The sequence below is a fragment of the Solea senegalensis genome, linkage group LG9 (genome assembly GCF_019176455.1).
Source record: "Solea senegalensis isolate Sse05_10M linkage group LG9, IFAPA_SoseM_1, whole genome shotgun sequence".
NCBI lineage: Eukaryota > Metazoa > Chordata > Actinopteri > Pleuronectiformes > Soleidae > Solea > Solea senegalensis.
This window is the reverse complement of record NC_058029.1, coordinates 3866999-3886252: the sequence shown is the minus strand read 5'-3', so window position 1 is coordinate 3886252 and position 19254 is coordinate 3866999. Positions and strand designations below refer to the sequence as shown.

The 19254-nt window shown below is 42.0% G+C and overlaps 3 protein-coding genes across 4 annotated transcripts; 1 reads left to right on the top strand and 2 right to left on the bottom strand.

The window, feature by feature from the left end:
- Window positions 1–1107: 1107 nt before the first annotated feature.
- Window positions 1108–4487, bottom strand: scnm1 (sodium channel modifier 1). The gene is made up of 8 exons (XM_044034966.1): window positions 4180–4487; window positions 3942–4012; window positions 3762–3850; window positions 3044–3138; window positions 2572–2678; window positions 2054–2205; window positions 1858–1978; window positions 1108–1539 (listed from the first exon to the last, which is right to left on the bottom strand). The coding sequence occupies exons 1-8, from the start codon at window positions 4228–4230 to the stop codon at window positions 1446–1448; spliced, it is 780 nt and encodes a 259-aa protein (XP_043890901.1). The 5' UTR covers window positions 4231–4487; the 3' UTR covers window positions 1108–1445.
- A 77-nt stretch (window positions 4488–4564) lies between these two features.
- On the top strand, window positions 4565–8134 carry lysmd1 (LysM, putative peptidoglycan-binding, domain containing 1). Its single transcript, XM_044034967.1, has 3 exons — window positions 4565–5109; window positions 5806–6125; window positions 7316–8134. Exons 1-3 carry the CDS (start codon window positions 4930–4932, stop codon window positions 7500–7502), a joined length of 687 nt encoding a protein of 228 aa, XP_043890902.1. The 5' UTR covers window positions 4565–4929; the 3' UTR covers window positions 7503–8134.
- Window positions 8043–17567, bottom strand: tnfaip8l2b (tumor necrosis factor, alpha-induced protein 8-like 2b). 2 transcript variants are annotated; one of them, XM_044034968.1, is made up of 3 exons: window positions 17141–17567; window positions 10656–10979; window positions 8043–9216 (listed from the first exon to the last, which is right to left on the bottom strand). In XM_044034968.1, exons 2-3 carry the CDS (start codon window positions 10971–10973, stop codon window positions 8974–8976), a joined length of 561 nt encoding a protein of 186 aa, XP_043890903.1. In that variant the 5' UTR covers window positions 10974–10979; window positions 17141–17567; the 3' UTR covers window positions 8043–8973. The 2 variants fall into 2 exon arrangements, with proteins under 2 accessions (XP_043890903.1, XP_043890904.1); XM_044034969.1 differs by having other exon boundaries at window positions 17214–17566.
- Between the last annotated feature and the right edge of the window lie 1687 nt (window positions 17568–19254).

Genomic DNA, 19254 nt, shown 5'->3' with positions numbered 1-19254 from the left:
AAGTCACGAATCACGGCGAGAAATAATGTTGCTATGGCGACATAATCTGACCTCATTATATCAGGGTTACTTGACTCATCAAAAAAAAAAAAGCGATTAACATCTGGTAATCTGGATTCTCTGCGTCGTGAAAAACAAACATTTAAGGTCAAGTTTGACGCAAACTGCATCATTCTGGACATGAAGCCTTGGAACCACTTTAATCCCTTAAAGTCGTCCCTGATCCTCTGACTTCCCACAAGCTCCTGAGCTTTTTACCCCACAGCCTTCTCAACCTGATGGGAAACGAAACCGAGTCCACCGAGCTTAAGTTACCTCGTTCCAAATATAAGCCCCAACTTTAAGAGGGTCGCACCCATGAGCCCCCACTGAGTTTTATGAGCAGAAACAGCTGTTAACCTCTGAGGATTCTGACAGCATTGCCGAGGTTCCTGCGCTCCATCCACTATTTTCTTTCATCCCATTTCCCCGTTTCTCCGACCTAATATCGAGTTTGACACAGAAATGAGCAGAAAACTAATTTTCAGACCTTTAAAAAAAAGGTCACTTTTCTTTCCTCTTCAAACCAGGAGGCAGCCTTCGCTGACATTTTGCAACGTGAAATGATTTAAAGTTGCAGCGGAGTCTCTCTTTGCTCTGCTGGTTGTTTTGCAGTAAAACACAGGTGTGTTTCTGGATCGTAAAGCTGTGACGGACACATACTGTGTTCCATTTGTTCCATCTTTGACTTTGGTCAAATTTCCATCAGAGGACTGTGGGAAACGACAGATATGACATTAAATGTCATCGATGAAGCGTTTAGATTTTTACTCGGTTGAGTCTCCGTCACAGGCAACAAAGATTGAACAAGGTGTTGAAGCCCAGCGCTCTAAAATAATGAAGTGAGCTCTCTAGTCTAGTCTAGTTACACTAGTTTCAGCTCTTCTTCAATGGAATATATTGTCAATTTTGTAAGCTATGTTCCCATTTATAGGAAATTGGACAATAAAGCACAACACATGTGAGTGGACACAAGGTAATTAGATGTAGTTGTAGGTGATATTAATGAATTATCGCGGTAGAGCTCAAATTGTGAATCTCAAGGCTTCACAATGGGAGTTCATTATGAAAGTCCATTTTTTTTATACACACCGTATGCATTCAACTCACTTTTCTGCTTATATAATGTAACCTTTGGCTTCACTCAACAAAGACAATGTCTTCTCTCTTCCTCAGACATTTTTTCTGGCTTTCACTTTTCTCTCTTGCATGCCGCAGCTGACGATCGACAAAAGAAACTCATGTGTGACTGAGTGAAAAGTTGACGGTTGGCTGGAGTCCTTGGCACGAGGGGCTGTTATTATATAATACCACACCTTGGCTTGAGCGGAATGTTCCACTCTGGTGCAAGTTAATCTGTGTTTTCACACAGTTCTTAGTGCCTCTTCTCAGTGACTCGTGGGTAGTCAAGGAAGTGAAGGAGGCTCCTCCTCATCAGAATCAAATTCCACATTCTCATCTTTAATCCAGTGGCCACTAGGGTCCTGTATCCACCCGTCACTATGAAAAAGATGAATGAATGAATGCTGATGTCAATCAAATGTAATAAAAATAGGCAGCACAGACACTGGAAAGGGCTGGAAAGGGTGCTTTTGGGTGTTTGCATCTCTGAATTTATCTCTGAATGCTCACTGACAGCAGCTTTAATTTCGTTTCTGTCTGTAACTTTGTCTTTCATTGTATGTTGCTGCCTGTTTTGACCCGATTTCCCTTAAAAAGGAGATTCTTAATGTCAATGTGGGTTTTTCTGCTTAAATAAATGAACAATAATAATAATAATAATAACAATAATGATAACAAATAAGACATTAAAAATACCTTTTCAGCTTGAGATAGTGCTCCAGCTCTCTCCTCTTCTCCGCTGTTATAGGCTCTGCCTCGGGTACCACAAGGAGCTGAGGTGCATTTCTGTCTTGTGACGGATGTAACTCTTTGTTTTCTACATTAGACAAAAAGTCAGGCTGTTAAATATGAAAAAAAAAAATCCTGTGACCCAGTGAAGATGAGACTTTACCTGCTGTGATGTTGAAGCTGGAGCTGTTTGGCACCGTTCTGTTTGAAGCTTCAGTTTTCTGACATGCGTTTTCTTGCTCAGACGACATTTTACTGCAGGCGTTGCTGCAAAATCCCGAAGTGGTGCTTGTCGTTGCTTTTTCAGACTTTGTGCTTTAAAAAATAAAAAAGGGTTCGTGTTTAAAGGGACCATTGATGATTATTTGAGGTTTGGTTGATCAAAGTTTTGACACATACAGTATTCAGCGGCTTACATTACGCTGACTGTACTGTACATGCACTACAGATTGCTTGGACTATAAATGCAGGACATGTGTCGGGTTCAGTCAATATTCTCTTGGACACGGTCATTTTCAGATAAGAACCTCATTCTCGTAGCCATGTTTTAAAGGAGAGAGTGAGTTGTAAACAAGAGTGTCGGCTGTAAACAAGATGCTGACTATGTGGCAGGAAGTCTTAATCTCTTTACTGTTGCCGTTTCCATTTAGGATCTTTTCTGCAAGTCGGCATCACACTCACCTGGTTTTTCGATGGCAACTGTTATACGGTACAGTCTTCAACAAAGCGTGACGTGTAATCTTCCGTGTTAGAGCCAGTAACGGGGCTGAACTGGAACTGGAGGCTTCCTGAAACCACAACAACAGCTTTTATGTGTAGAGTGTAGAAATTTCTCATACGTTACTGGGCGCTCATTCAGTTGTCGACTCTATCAAATGCTTTGTCTGTTGTCTCCACAACAGACAACAGGGTTAAATTGGATGGCGGGGTGTGATTCGTCGGGCTCATATGACAGTCACAAGCCATGCAACACAATGCTCTGACACAAAGCAACGACAATCCCAGTCATGACGCTCAATCACCTCATGTTGCTGATTCAAAAATATGATCGAGCAACTTCGTGTTTCATGACATTCTGAAATGTTTGCTCAGTAAACAACGTGTCAAAGTAAAAACACAGAAAACACAGGTTGCGTCTGTTTCAGTTACCAACCTGCGTTCTGTCTTCAGCCTGGACGTAGTTTTCATGTTGCCTTTTTGTTATGTCATTCTTCAGCTGTGATTTTCTGCCATAGAATGATTTCAACCCTGAGGAAGCAGAACACAAAACAGACACATCAAACTATCATTGGTTCATGTGATGTGTGCATAACTGGGATTCAGTGATTTATAAGGAATTGGCCAACAAACAAACAAACCATACACATAAAATAACTTAAGACAATTTATACATTATTAAACAAACAAGAGACTGGGGAATGCAAGATTAGAAATAGTGAATTACATATTAGTACATATTCTAAATCCAATTACACACATATAGGCTTGAAACTACATTAATATTATAGTATTATTGCACAAATAGTTTGGTTAAACACATGACGCAGGTTGGAAACTATTTTAAAAATGAAAATGTTTAGATTCTCCGGATTCAACCTGTCAAATTGTGAACATTGTCTGGTTTCCTTCGTCTTCTGGGATCTAAATCTGTGTTTTTTGTAGCCCTCAATAGCAGGTATTTCATAAAGACTTATACTTTTGCAGTAATTAAAGTACAACTTTTTACACCTTTTGTACCCCAAACATAGTGTAATTAGTAGGCATGCTGCCAACTAAGACTAACACTAAACATATATAATAACAATGGGGAATGGGACAATTACACTTAATAAAAAAAACATTATAAAAAGATTGAATCCTCCATCTCTCACCTTCTAGATGCCTTTTGCCTTTTCTGTGAACTGTCAGTATATCAACTGTATCAAACACAGGACGATAGGAGCACACAAGGCAGGTGTATCTACAGAGAGTAAATGAACAGATAGTTCACGTCATTTCATCAGCGATTGTATATTGAAATATTAATCTTAATTTAGTATTGTGGGTTTCACCTTCCATTTTTCAATAGAGCAGCTTCATCGTCCGGAATAAAATTCGACAGAAGATCCGCCACACGTCGCTTCTGAAACACGAGTTTACAACAAATAAGTTCACCTTAAGAAATGTAGTATACTGTTAAAAAAGAAGCGGTACAAAACTTCGACGTTAGCTAGCAGCATGCTAACGACAACAATGTGATCTCTAGATCTAGAAAAGCAAAAATACAAAAAGCTAACAATAACATCATACCTGCAGGATGTTCAACTGACTCTTGTCGTCGCCTTCTCGTTTAAAAGACATTCTTGTTATGTTTCATGCATTTGAAATAATGAAAGAGGAGCTAACTCCTTCTAGACAAGCTAGTCCATGTTGATAGCCATGCTGCGTTCATGTAATAACTGTAAATTGGAAATACGAACTTCCTGACACAAAAAAAAACAAAAAAAAACTATTGAGCTTAGTGTTGGGTCGTAAACTGTTTTAACTATGAATCCAATGTAACCATTAAAACGTATTGACGTAAAGTTAAATCGGAGTTAGCTTAATTACATTTCTCATGTTTTCTAAGCGTATAATACAACGACTTCCATAGCTATTCAATGTTTTTCCCAACAGCTTTAAACGCAACACCGGAACAGGCAGCCATGGCAACACATGTCAGGAGGTTACAGCTGACAACTTTCTCAACACTTGGGCGTTTGATTGATAGAAGTAGTTAATCAAACCTGGGGCTAGGAAAGCCAATGTGATATATTAGTGACAGGGACACGACAGGTTAAGTTAGCAAGAGACAGGCGCAGTTGTGCAGCCAAAACAACGACGTGCGTCAATGTTAATTAAGTCGTAATAAAGCTAGAAGGCTAACTAAGCTGCTAGCTTGGAAGTTGGACACAACCATGATGGTAGATGCAGGTGATGTAAAGCACATGAAAGTTTAGTGGTATCCGTATTCTACTGCAATACTTCGGTCGGTTGGCAAGAGCTACGTAGTTCAGGACCATGTCCGGGAGAGGAGCGCCTTTGCCAGTGGACGGGGACGGCCTGCTCCGCGGGAGCCGCACTCGGTCCTACGGCAGCTTGGTTCGGTCTCCGGTCTCCCCGGCTCAGCAGAGACGCATTGAACACAAACTTCAGCCAGGAGAGACACTGCAAGGCCTGGCCCTGAAATACGGAGTCACAGTGAGTGTGAACTAGTTGTATTTTAATAGATAAACCTGCAGCTTTGACTCTCCTATTTTTCTTTCGGCTTCTCCATGCCTCGCCTGCTTTTTTCCCCATAATGTGATGTCATTGATACATTGGGACGTGACGATATTCGATTTTATCGTGATAAAAAGCTGTCACAACAAGTGTCTTTATACGTGTTATACTTTCACCAAGCTACTTCAAAATGCTGTCTATCGTGCCCTCGTACAGTGCGAGTGTTTTATTTTGAAGTGCCACAAGGGGGAGCCTACATCTTTCCAGTCATTTCTGTGTGCTGCTAGTCAAATATCTGCCCCTAACCTCCCTTCTTTGGGTTTATCTAGTATATCTATTTGCACAAATATAAATAACAGTGACTTAAACTGTTATAAGGAAGCAAGGTCAGGAGTAATGCTAATTTGAAGTCCATTAAAAAAGACTTTTAATTTTTGCATGTTTGTTCCTGTGACAGCATTTCCGGGTTACAAGATGTTGCTTTAGTTTGTTTAATGTGTTTGTCTTGTGTAACAGCATCATGTGGTTCAGAAGAAAGAATGTCTACACAAGGACAAACAATAATTCAGTTTGTGTGTTGTCCTTGTGATTTTATTAGGATAATACATTAAGTATTACATGCTGTGTGTGGGTGATGAACTTAAAACAAATGCTGACATTGTCATCGCCTTCCAGATGGAGCAAATCAAAAGAGCAAACAGGCTGTACACCAATGATTCGATCTTCCTGAAGAAATCCCTGTCCATCCCCGTGCTGTCGGACTTGGACGACTGCAATAACGGGGCGGATTTGGCTCAAGAGGACAGTGGAGGAGGCGATACTGGCCGAGCTCCTGCACAAAATGGTCACACTGGGAGCTCCTCGGAGAAGAAGCTCTACAGTGGAGAAGAAAGTGCAGAAGACATTACTCCAGAGAGTTTTTTGAAAAGGATGGATGAGTTGATAAACTGGTCGAAGCAGGCTGCTGTCAAAGGATATCAGGATGCAGAGAAAAGGTACAACCGCTGCTCGCTTCTTAATGTTTACACTAGTTGTGTTCACACGCCCACGTCTGTTGGCTCCGGTTATGGGACATTTTAAAATAATGATTCACTTTTGGTGAACATAAAAAGCAAACGTAAAGCAACTATACAAACTTGCCTTTCTAGGTGTCTGTCTGCATGGTAGCTGTAAATGTCCATACTTTTATGACTACAACATTTCACACTTATTTTTATTCAAACCAAAGTTTTTAAAGCTGTAAATGTCCACACTTTATACTGTAACTACAACGTTTTACGCTTCCTGTCCTGAGCACATCTTCAGATCTGATAACTCAAACTGAAAGCAAATCCATCCTCAGAACACATGAAAGAGAGGAGTCTCCTCAGCGGACTTCCTCTAACCGCTCCTTCACGTCTGAATGATTTTGTTCATCATTTTCACTAGTATATGTGGTTTTCATGTAAGCCCCCACAGGTTTCTACTGCACCCTCGCTCATGCTCCTTCTACTCGCTTTGCTTGTTAATCTTTCTTATATTTATGTGTTTGAAAAAAAGAAGGTCATTTTCCACTTCCCAGGACATTGATTTTTTTTGTAACCACTGCCTCAATATTAACGCTCATTACGATTTCTTTTTTTTTTTTTTCAAAAAATTCAAGTTTTGTTTTATGCTAAAGCAGGGTATGTGTATGTAGCAGGAAGGTTCATGATTAACCATCAATCAATCAATGTACCAATGAAGTTAGTAATTAACCAACGAAATGTCTCATACAGTGCAGTTACAGCTCACACTAGCAGAGGGCGCACATCAACCAAAGCACTCGCGTAATTAGCAGGAGAAGAAATCACAATGCTACGTTTCAACACGCTTTAAAGAGAGACGTGCAACACAACCATCATGTGACGACACGAGCGATGGCTGCAAGTTTCACGGATGCTCATGGATGTCAATGCCTTATCTGAGCGAGACCCATGTTCTGTAGGAAACATTATGCCACCAGCTCCAGTTTCTTTATACTCTTTAACCACTTCCTGTGTTGACTTTTGAGCTGAATGAGAACGTGATTAACAAACGGCTGCTTTGATCTTTTTGGTCTCACTCTCCAAAAAGCACAGAGCAGCCTCGCAAATACAAACGGTGACTGATCGTTCGTGAGTCATATCAGACTCACCCCACCTTCTTATCTGTTCTCTCTTCACAGGGTTGCCGCCCTGGAAGCCGCGTGCACCAGTGGGACGTCAGACCAACAGCCTTTTACAAGGTCACACAGTGTCACGTCTTTCTCTAAAATGCAGCAGCAGGAAGCGACAAATGTCGCAGTGCCGCGCACCATCACCAAACTCACCAGGAAACTGAGAGACAGGGAAGATGAGATCTTTGAGCTGTGACATTTTGCCTCTGGCCTCATTTTTATAATTAAAGACACATTCCCAGAAGGTCCTGTTGCTCCGGGATAAGACATCACAGACAAAGGAATGGATACCGTGCGATTCCCTGCTGCTGTTTGGAATTAAAGAATGAAATACATCAGTAATGAAGGTTAATAGACCTTTTAAAAAAAGTTAACACTGACCTTTAACAAGTCATTGCACTCCTGCAGCCTTATTTATCTATGAGGTAATGAAAAACGTACAGTGGCCAACAACTGCAGAGTTATTCTTTCTTCTTTCACATGCAGGAAATGGGAGCGTGAAATATTAAAAATGTGAATTTAAAGTCACATGTTGGTTTAGTCATATGACCCTTTGATATGGTCAACTGCCCATGGTTGTGTGTAATTCTACCTCAAACAGAAAAACAGTAGAACCTAAGCACACACATGACCATAGTGTATTTATGTCTTTCACTACTGATGAGTTCATATAACCATAGTTAAAAATAATGTATTTTCACACCAATTATTTTTATTGTTTGTAAAGGAGATGCTTTTTATTTATTCATTTTGCATAGTTTCTTTCTTTTTTCAAAACCAATGTTTTGATCCCATGTTAAGGGTAAAAGTTTACATGTATTTATAAAACAAAAAAAAAGCAACTTCCTGTAACTGATTTTTCTCCATGTTGCAGCTCACACAAACGAAAAAACACTCTGCAGCTAAACACTACATGACAGTATTTGACTGATGAGGGCTCAACTTTACCCTTGTCTGTTAAAATCCAGTGCCTTTATTTTGGGAAAAACCAAAAGAAAAACACGTCTGAATCTCAGCCAATGAATAATGAGATAAACATTCACACTTGCACAATCAACACCCCTCAGGAGTGGGGATGTTTCAAAACATGTTTTGTAATAATGGGATTGTTGTCCCACTATTGTCCACTGTGGTTGTTTCATCTATAATAAGCTCCGCATGTGTCAGTAAACGCAGCTATGTGCATGGATTTGCTCATGCATCATCCTGTCCACCAGGTGGCAGTGCTGTACTACAGTGGCATTGTTCCCTTGCATGCTATCCTGCTGTTTTCCCTTTTCTTTATATCAGTAGAACATCAGTAGTAAAGGGGTGAAACTTTTCCAGGTTTCTCATCTTAAACATTAGTTGACTTTTCTTTGTCTAATAAAACAACTGTACATACATCAATTTATATTCAAGTTTGTTGTGTTTTTTTCTTTGGACAAGTATATATATCATCTTTAAACTTAAAAAAAAAAAACCTTGAGGGATGACTCAGCCATCTTAATTTTAATCCCATGTTCTCTATGAACAGTTGGGCAGCAGATTTGTTCTCATGTCACCTTTCCACCGCTGCAGGTCCTCAGCAGCAGTACGACCGAACTTAGTCCAACAGTTCAGAGTCTTAGGTGTGTCTGCCTGTAGGTCTCCCAGTGTCTGACTGACGATCTCGGTCGCTTCCTGTGTCATATTGTCCCGTCCTCCACCAGTTTGTTAAGTCCTTTGCAGATCTTGGTGAGGTTGGGTCTGAAGGGGCCGCCGGGCTCGTACAGTTTGGTCAGCAGCTCCGGGTCCGAGTAATGGTTGAAGACGTGGTTGATGCGACCGTGGGATTTGGGCGTGAGGTGGTGGTTGACCAGCTTCAGCAGCAGGTCCCTGCAGCTCTTCAGGATGTCTGCCATCACTGTCTTGTCAAAGGTGAAGTCCACCTGTGTCGGTCGGGAAACAGGTTCGTGAAGGAAGGATTTTTACATCATCTCAATTTATATCGATACACTGTATTGAGGCGAGGGTTAGGCTTAAACAAATACAGCTGATCACCAGGAAAACATTGACTGAAAAGCTTTTCTTATTGTGTTCACTCTTTTTAGACTCATATTTTATGTTATGTTGGCGCGTAGGCCTATGAATTTCCGGTCAATTACAACAGTGATATTCTGCGTAACCCAGATTTTGAAATGCCGAGATTAAACTTAAAGGTCCGGTATGTAATAAAATGAAATTATCTAATTTGGCAGAAATCAAATCTTTTAAGGGGCGAGGTTAGCTCTACAGCGGCCGCCATTTTGGACCACCATGTTTTTTTACAGTAGCTTGCAGTGAGCAAATTAAACTAAATCATTTGAGTTTGAGCAGACATTCTGCAACACACTTGGAAGAGAAAGGAAGGGTGAGGTGACGGATATTCAGCTGCAACATGAAACTTCACAAGTAAATGTGCTATGTTACAGTGCCCAACTTTAAGCTAACTTCCTGTCTGTTACTGATATTAGCATCTCCTCTAGAACATGTTTGTTGAGGTAAGATAACTATATTTTAATGTTCCCATGAGAAATTTGCCATGGACTATACAGTGTCATATGAACAGTAAATATGTCCAGATGTAGTGAAATAAAACAATGAAACAGGAACATTAACAAGGCTGTTTCTTTCACATTTTAATGTGAAGGTTTCACTGACAGCAGCTTCAACTATAAGCAAATAACTGAGCCATATCATGTTTGTGGCCCCTTGAATGCAGAACTGAAAACCATACCCCAGTTGTGTGGTTCCTGTTTCTGTTCACATCTGTTTTTTGTTAAAATTATTAACGAACTGTTAATATTTATTGATTACTGATACTTATTTATTGTAAATTGGAAATCACCAAATAGCTTGGTATTATTTTAACATCCGGCTTTATCAAAGCTTACACTTGTATCCTTTAAACCAGGGGTGTCAAACTCATTTTTTTTCAGGGGCCACATACAGCACAATTTGATCTCAAGGGGGCCGGACCAGTAAAAAAAACAAAATAATAGCATAATAACCTATGAACAACAAGAACCCCTTTGTTTTTTCCCCTTTGTTTTACATTTAATGAAGGATAATTTTACAAAACATGACATTTCTTGAGAAATATAAGTGCAATTTCAACAATATCATGCCTAAATGTACTATTTACACAGCATACTGGATCTATAAAAGGCACAAACATTTAGTCACGGTATCTGGAGCATTTGACATTACGTTTAGATTAGTGTGAAATTTTAACAAATTCATCCTGTGGGCCGGATTGGACCCTCTGGCGGGCCGGTTCTGGCCCCCGGGCCGTATGTTTGACACCCCTGCTTTAAACAATTACGTTGACTATAATGTGGACACTAACCTCGTAGAAACTGATGGCCGTCATCGCCCCCTGGTGGAGCTTTTTCTTGAAATCCTGGGCCACTGCCAGCTCCTCGGTGCTGAAGCGATTGTTTCGGAAGAGCACGCCGATCTTCACCGCGATCTTGACCAGGTCTTTGACCACTTTCTGAGCCTCAGATTTATTCCCAGAATACTCCTTGGAAATGCGGTACAGTTCGTCCAGGATCTCGCTGCTGGTGTCGTCGATGAACATCTGCACGGAGCTCTTGCTGGCCATGGAGCTGAGGATCTTCTTCTGCGCCCTCATGGCCATGTCCTTGGAGCTGAAGGTGTCCATGTTTGACTGAAGTGTCAGGGGAAAAAGAACAGTGTTGACAAAGAATATAAATGTATTTCCACAAATAATTAACTTAACTGTCCTTGAAATTCAGTGATTAAAACAACCAAAATTAAAGCTGCACACGGATGGTTTTAATTAGAAGTTCATAATAATACATTAGGGCCTATCTATAAATCAAACTTTGACTACTCCAGCTTTCTCTGAATAGACCAGTTGCCTTGTTGCTGTGCGTGGTTTAGTTTTTATTTCACAAGAGTTGGATTTTTTTCCTCTTCCTGCACCCACAAAGGATTCCCTGTCATCGTCGACATCTGCCTGCAAATTAGGTGTTAGGAAGGGTGAATACACTAGACCACAGGAGACAGGAGGCACGGTGAAAGATTCAAGGGTCTTCATTGTCCTCTTGAATAGACTAACAAAATCAAAAATCACTTCTTCCTAGAAGCTGTATTAACAAGACAAAACTTGGCACTTTTGCTAAATTAGCTCAAGGCGACACAGACTTGGACTCTGACGTGTTCTCTGGAAGCATAAACGGCACACTGGCGCATGACAGAGGGACTGGGGACACTATATAGGGAAGAGGGAATTACTTAAGGATCACCAGGTGAAGTGCATGAGGGAATTAGGGGAGATGTGTCAAGACAGTTGAGGGAACAACGCGACAGGAAGACATGAACGTTTACCAAAATAAAAGGGGAAGTGAAAATCAAACCTGCACCGAAGGTGACATGAACTTAACGTGACTTTAAACCCAAACTAATACAAGAACTGAACTAAGTAAGACAAAAACACTAACACTTCTTTTCATTATTAATCAAATCTGCTGACTTGTTTCTTGATGAATCGTTTAGTTCTTTGATCCATGAAATGTCAGAATATTGTGATGCATGAATCAAAGATATCAAAGATATTCAGATGACTGTCACGGAGGACCAAAGAAACCACAAAACACTTAAAGGTTCAGTGTGAAAGGTTCAGTGATCTAATAATTCAATATTTATAATGATGTTTCACCAATTTAACATACCTCTGTGGGATGCAATATGCAAATTTCCTTTTTATTTTTAAAGAAAACACCCAAATTGTCCATTAATCATTGGATTTTTGTCGCCTTAAAAGAGATCAAAAACACTCCTTTGCCGCCAGACAGTGATTACCTCCAGTGGAGTAGGTGGAGGTTAAGTGTTGCATTCAAGGACAAAGCATTTGCTCCTGTGGAGTCTAGGGGAGAAGCAACACATTTTCACCTCCCTCATCCAAATTTCTGATGTAATCTGGAGGTTTTTGAAGTGACGACTCTTGGCGACTCGTGTCGTAACTTCACTGTCACCATTAAGACTGAGTCGTCAAGTCGAGCTAAAACGATTAATCAGCATTGGCGGATTTTAATTTAATCAGCCGGGTAGTGTTTACGTGTGTAAATTTACATATTTTTACTACTCCAGCTTGCTCATATTTTGAAACTCTACCCTTTGATAAAAGTATAATGACATCGCTTCAGTGCTACAGTGTGCACGGCACGTTGTGTTGTTGGAAACCTCGGCTCGTGTCCCGTTAGTTGCAGTGTTTGTTTTTGTTTCTGACATGTATGTGGCCAAAAGGGAAAAGTACCATGGAGGAGACTCCACGGAGGCTTTTAGCTTCTTCCCACTGAGATTTTACCCACATGTATCATCCATCACAGTGAACCCCCCCAGGAAGTCATCAACACATACACAGAACACAGAGACACAGAGAACTAAAAACTGTTTATCTTTGATCGTCAACACAGACTGAACTCATTGTTTTTAAGTTTTCCCCTGATCCTCACAACAATGCAGGGCATTTTCAAACGCGTTATTATCAGAGGAAACCTGGCTTTCATGATTTATCACATCTACTCATTATAGATGCCGAACAAGCAAAGTGAGGTGAAATCACGGGCATTTTTAAGGGTCTTTGGGGGCCACGGGGCAAATGGGACCCAAGCCCTGAGCATATACTATACAGTTTTCTTTCTTCTTTTTCTATCCTCCCTTATTTTCTCTCTTTTTTTGGCTTCCTGATGAACATTTACGCTGTTTTTTTGACTTAAACTTGACAATATGATGTTAAAAGTGACTGCATAGTGTAATGAAGACAGACTGTATTGGCCATCGACTCATTTTTGGCAGAAAGGTGGCGGTATTGTGGAGTATATCATAGGAGGATTTATCATTTATAATTAAGTTTTAATTCATTTATTATCACTCGAACATTAAGGCATTATTGTGTTTTCATTACCTTGGAACAAACACTTCATTTCACATAGGTCCTCTTCCATGGCGTACGCCATGTTGCCCCATCATGATTTGACAAAATAAACTAATCAAATCGGGAGAGGATTTCGTGTTTTGACGTCAAGCTCTCACATACACTTGGCAGAGAGCGTGAAGCTAGAGGAACTGAACGCTAGTTTAAATATACAGATTCACCTGTAGAGGCCACTATATCCTACACACTGCTCCTTTAAGCGGGTTGCCAAGTTAATGTGGACTCCTGTGTCCTCGTACGTCAGGGGTGTCAAACTCATTTTTGTTCAGGGGCCACATACAGCACAATTTGATCTCAAGGGGTCCGGACCAGTAAAAATAGCAAAATAATAGCATAATAACCTATGAACAACAAGAACCCCTTTGTTTTTTCTCCTTTGTTTTACATTTAATGAAGGATAATTTTACAAAACATGACATTTCTTGAGAAATATAAGTGCAATTTCAACAATATCATGCCTAAATGTACTATTTACACAGCACACTGGATCTATAAAAAGGCACAAACATTTAGTCACGGGTATCTGGAGCGTTTGACATTACGTTTAGATTAGTGTGAAATTTTAACAAATTCATCCTGTGGGCCGGATTGGACCCTCTGGCGGGCCGGTTCTGGCCCCCGGGCCGTATGTTTGACACCCCTGTCGTACGTCATCAACAAAACAAAGACATGATTGTTGCTATGCAAGACCTTAACTCACACCTGAGTATGTTTATATAACACGCATTAATGCCACTGAGACACCGCCCACTTCCTGTGTCCTTGTGCCTTTTTATTATTACATTATTATTGTTATTATTACACGCACAGACCTAGAATTAGCAAACTGGGTCTGGAATGCAAAGAACATTTACGGAGCGTCTTTTACGTGAAACTTTCCCACATCGAGACCCATTTTTACTGCTTGTGTGGACAAGCATGTGAGAGGAGCAGGTCGGCTGCATAGCTGAGGCAGGTTCGTGCCTGCTGCTGCTCGCCAGATTGCATCAGTGATGGGGTAAGAGCACAGGGTGCTCTCAGCCCATGAGCTACTGTAATTACTGCCCTGGGTTCTAGAAACAACAGCTTCACTGATACTGAAACTTCCCGGCATTAGCAACTGCACCCTGTCAGTGAGCTGTCAGATACAGCGACTGTCTGACTGAGGCTTTAAATGCGTGACTGTAATGCCGCTCTGTGCTTAATAGACAGCGTCATTGAAGTGATGGTCCTCTCACAGTGCAGCTTTAGTGATGCACCGTCAGCACTCGGCGCTAACGACTCTGCAGCTCACTAATAAACGGGGGGGAAAAGTGGTTCAGTCACATTAATGATCACATCATGCAAATAAGCCGCGCGTGCTGTAACTCTACCCATCCCTGGCATTCACCCCAATCCCAGCTGCAACATCCATAATTACCAACTGGTCACTTTTATAGGTCTGTCTCACGATGGTTCTGTTTTACACGCTCAGCCCTTCATTTTGAATAAGCGTGACATCTCTAATGGCTCGCTTTGTTCGGCTCCTCTGTGGGGAATCAAAGAACATTCATTAGATTAATTTCCCTTAACGGTGATAATGGAAGTGGAGCAGCGTGATAGCTATTTCAGATTCGCTAAAAAGACTACAGGGATTTGAGGAACGCCCAGCACTGCGGGTGCTCATCAGGCAAAAATCCAAATAGCGAAATGTCACTCCCTCAGTTGGAGACAACTCATCGTTCGGCGTTTGGCGCAACCATATTGTTTGCGCTCTCAGAGCTGAGATACTTGTGTCATCGCTTTTTTTTCCTGTAATGGATGTTGTTCAGTCGGTCACATCAAGGACTCTTTTCAATGTTAAGCATCACTTTTGCTGGTACAGATGGACTAACAAGGGCCTCTAAACATTGGTTTGTTGTTGTCGTTCGCCGGGGAATGACTACATTAAATGTTCAATTGTCTGTTTCCATTCCAAACGACTGCTGAAGAGGACACCTGTGCACTGCGCGAGCTCTAACACCGTCATGGGAACAAAATGAGCAGTAATAGGTGCAGAGTTGGTGCTATCGCAGCACAGAGATGGTTGTGTTGTTGTTTGAGAGTTACCATAACAGCAGGGGACGAGGAGTCTTTGGACGTTAGCGTAATGGACAGTCAAAGAGAGAGTGATGAGTGGTGGTGGATCCATGCAGGCAGGCTGGAGAGGTAAATATTTAGCATTCCTGAAATGACTCCAGAGTTTTTCTGCCTGTATGAACATGTGTACAGCTTCTGAGTAAAAGTGCCTTTTTTTTCAAATCACAGATTGTCTCGTAAATTAAAGGGGTGTATCCTTGGCCTTTCCCGTTTAGAGAGCCTTCAAGTGCAGGATGTTTACAGTATGTTTACAAGACAAATCCAGTTTTCCAAAAAAATGGTGGAGCCCATGGAAGTTTGGAGTTTGGAGTACAATAAATTGGCTTGAGATAAGTTTCCAAACGGACTAATTCTTTCTTTTGATTTTACCATATATGAACGCAAAGGTATAGAATCTCATCTCATAGCAATACCAGTCGATAACAATGCTATACAATGATACAAATGGAACAGCACTATGTTTGTGAGTGATTTACAGTGAAACACAGCAGTTCTTGTACGAGTGGCCGACATCGTGGAATCCTGTGTCGGAGTTGCTCCAACTTTCTGAGTTGGAAATCTGATGTGACCTGTTGAAGCATCAAGGCATTTAGCATGAAGCAGCATGGAGGAGTTAAAGGGGGGATTCATGAAGCCGCCCCTTTAATTCGACCAAAGTCAATGTGCCTTGTGCAGCTGTGAGAGGACAGGAGATGAAGGAGAAAACCTTGTTCATTACGTCTCTGTGCCTGGGGCTGGGTTTTCTTAGTTGTATCGGGTGAAAGTGAACGGAGAGGGTCAGCACTTGTTGAGCGGCCTGCAGCCTTCGGTCGGGAACGATGTCAGAGTTCCACAAGCACACAGAAAATCCACAGCAGCAAGCTCGCTTCTAGACTTCTCACTTGTTGCTATTCTTTACGACTGCGAGATGTTAGAAACGTGGTCGTGAGATGTGGTTAAGAACTGTCACACAGTTCAACTGTACTGTGCCTGGACGAAAAGTCACTTCCGTTGGTTGTTTTTTTGTACTTAGCACAACCGGACTGTGGGCTGATGTGTACATCTTGTTCTGCACTCTCAACTTCTTGTGTAACCCTGGGTTATCTCACTCCAGCGGCCTATCGTATCATGCATAAAGGTTTATAAGCCTTCCCTATTTAAATATTTAGGCTCATATAAACCTTTTTTTTATATATATACCAGACAATCAAGGATTTTGAAATCCTCAAAAAAACACACATTATTATCAACATTGCACAACTCCTCCTGAATTGTCATTGCTCAAGCCCTACCAGCAGCTAAAAGGGAAGCGAAATGCACAAGAGTGCGTGTCGCCACGGCGAAGGCCCCCGTGGCCCTCCTCCGTCCCCTCGCATCTGCGCCACTCGGCGAGTGACTTCTCAGCCTTCCACAGTCTTTGGCTGTGGCTTCAACGTGCCTGGATTCAAAAAGCAGGCCAGTGAGTGCAGGGAGAGTCCGCTGCCTCGAGACTTGAGTTGAGCAACTCGCAGCCTGTGCAAACAAAGTGTGAGCTCCACATCTGTGCATGTCGCTGTACTTGTTCCAGCATGACTGTGAGCGTACATGCACACATCAGCCAGCTCCAGTATGAGATGGGGAAGTGAGAGAGTCAACACAGTTTGTTCCAATCATCCCTCTGAGGCTGTCTGTCTGTGTCTGTGTGTGTGTGTGTGTGTGTGTGTTTGCGCATGCCAACGATGACTAAATCTTAAATTATTTTTTCCAACACTAATCTGAGACCAGAGGACATGAACGAGGCAGATGTGTCTTACCTTTGTGTGTGTGTGTGTCTATGTGACTGCTGAGTCCCCCTCCCTCCTCTTCTTGGTCAAATATGTGTCTCACCCTCTTGCTCTGTTCTCACGTTGACAGCACAGGCCGCTGGTTTATCGAGATCCCTCCATCTTCACCACAAGTAGAACCAGTAAATGCCAGAAAAAACACTCCTCGTGCTGCGCCTCTGTCAGTGCCTGCCACACTGTCTTAAGATAATGTTGAGTCTTACTTCCTTGAGGAACTAAATTGCTATGACACACCCCTCAGCCTGTGTGTGTGTGTGTGTGTCTTTCTCTCTCTCTCTCTCGTCCACCTTGTGTTTCCCTCTGAAATTCAAGCTCTTGTAAACCCCTGTGTTCCTCTCCTGCCCTCGCTCATCACTCTTTGCCACTGGTGTCTCTCTCTGTCTTTCTCTCTGTCCCTCTCGCTCTCTGTCCCTGCTTATTCTCTGTATTGCTGACGCTCTGCCTCTGCTTGTTTTAACAAGAAAACCCTCGAAAGAATTCAGCAATAATCCACCGATAGCAGCCAGTTGAAAGAGGAGCGGCTTAACCACCATAACCACCCCCCCCCTCCCTTTATGCTGTTCACCTGACGCTGGAATGCGGCTGCTGTCAGTGTCACTGAGCGCTGTGTCACCTCCCTGTGTCTCTCACTCCAGGGCTGAACCAAAACAATCCCTGACCAGGAAAGTGTCTCCGTCAGTGTCTGACGCACATGCTCACACTCTGAAACTAAAAACACTCTCATGCACACAGGTGTTGTGGAAGAAAAGCAGCATTTCCCTTAAATACATTCAATTCACGGAGGCACTCATCACAAACAAGAACCAACGTGGTCACGACGCCCATCCGTCGCAATGTGTCTGTGTCTGTCTTTTTTGGAATATAAAAGAATAACGAGGGTTATTCTTTTATACGTCCAGAGCCGTAAAGCAGCCATGAGGGAAATGCAGTTGAATTTTGTTTTGGAGTAAGTTTCTTTTTTAATGTTAAGTTCTTATTTTAACCCTTTTATTATGTCGTTGAAATGTCAGACAACGGGTTAAATTTGTCTGATTGTTCATAAAAGAAATATGTAGCTCATAAAACTGAAGACTATTATCAAACTTATGAATTAAGCTTTGTTTGAGCTGGTTCCCATAAAACGTGCCAACCTTCTGAATGTCTGAAAAGTGGCAATATAAGGTATATATATATATATAACCCAGGGTAACCAATATTAATGCTGGTGTTGTAAACAGCAGAGCAATTAGTCTGTGCAGCCACAAGTCATGAATCCAATGATTCACTTAGAACCAGGAAGTGTCCACTGATTCCAGCAATGTGTGTTTATCTGCGGGTTTATCTGAATGGCAACCAGCTGTTGGCCCAAGCACAGGCCATTCACAAAAGCCCCCGTCCAACGAGCGCTCGTAAACCGTTAAGCGTTGTCAGATGTCGGGTCAAAGGTTGGGACGAGGCCCAGCTGGACTGAGGGGTTTGTCGGGGACGGGCAGTGCGAAGGCGGAGGCGGCGGAGGCGCGAGGCGGAGGAGGCGGAGGAGGCGGCGGCTGCGACAGAAACACACCTGCCTCTTTGTTTGTTTTTACCTTCACCCCTGCGAGAAATTAACTCAGGGTAAACTTTGCAACTGCACAGAATTGAGGTCTGTCACCGTGGCAACAGACAGGAAGTAGTGCTTAAGCGGTTTCCTGATGGCTTCCTCTTTATCGTGTAATGACATCTCGCAAGGAAACATCAGCGAGGGAGCACTCAGCTGAATATCTCTGCGTGTGTGTGTGTGTGTGTGTGTACACTGGGTGTGTGGAGGAACGCTTTTTGGTCCAGAAATGAGCTCCTACCTGTCTTCACCTTTTCTAATGTCCGCAGCTTACGCATCTGCCTCCTTTTGGTTATGAGATAATAAAAAAAAGAACTTCAATTATGTCACTTATCGTTCATTAAGAGATCACACAGCCGCACACACACACACACACACACACACACATACAGTCAGTCACATAATGGCAGAGTGTTATCAGCTGATGACTAAGACAGGAATAAGCGACCTCATAACCGCTCAGGTCAGGGAAATTGCACTTGAGGATCGGAGGCCTGGATTGAGTTGG

What these genes read in the sequence shown, in the direction of transcription:
- scnm1 (XM_044034966.1), bottom strand. Translation starts at nt 4,230, where the DNA reads ATGTCTTTTAAACGAGAAGGCGACGACAAGAGTCAGTTGAACATCCTG. An exon ending in GCTCTATTGAAAAATGGAAG is followed by an intron (nt 3,851 to 3,941) that starts GTGAAACCCACA and finishes TACTCTCTGTAG; the next exon opens with ATACACCTGCCTTGTGTGCT. An exon ending in AGGCAAAAGGCATCTAGAAG is followed by an intron (nt 3,139 to 3,761) that starts GTGAGAGATGGA and finishes CTGCTTCCTCAG; the next exon opens with GGTTGAAATCATTCTATGGC.
- lysmd1 (XM_044034967.1), top strand. Translation starts at nt 4,930, where the DNA reads ATGTCCGGGAGAGGAGCGCCTTTGCCAGTGGACGGGGACGGCCTGCTC. An exon ending in CCCTGAAATACGGAGTCACA is followed by an intron (nt 5,110 to 5,805) that starts GTGAGTGTGAAC and finishes ATCGCCTTCCAG; the next exon opens with ATGGAGCAAATCAAAAGAGC. An exon ending in TATCAGGATGCAGAGAAAAG is followed by an intron (nt 6,126 to 7,315) that starts GTACAACCGCTG and finishes CTCTCTTCACAG; the next exon opens with GGTTGCCGCCCTGGAAGCCG.
- tnfaip8l2b (XM_044034968.1), bottom strand. Translation starts at nt 10,973, where the DNA reads ATGGACACCTTCAGCTCCAAGGACATGGCCATGAGGGCGCAGAAGAAG. An exon ending in CGGCCATCAGTTTCTACGAG is followed by an intron (nt 9,217 to 10,655) that starts GTTAGTGTCCAC and finishes CGACCGACACAG; the next exon opens with GTGGACTTCACCTTTGACAA.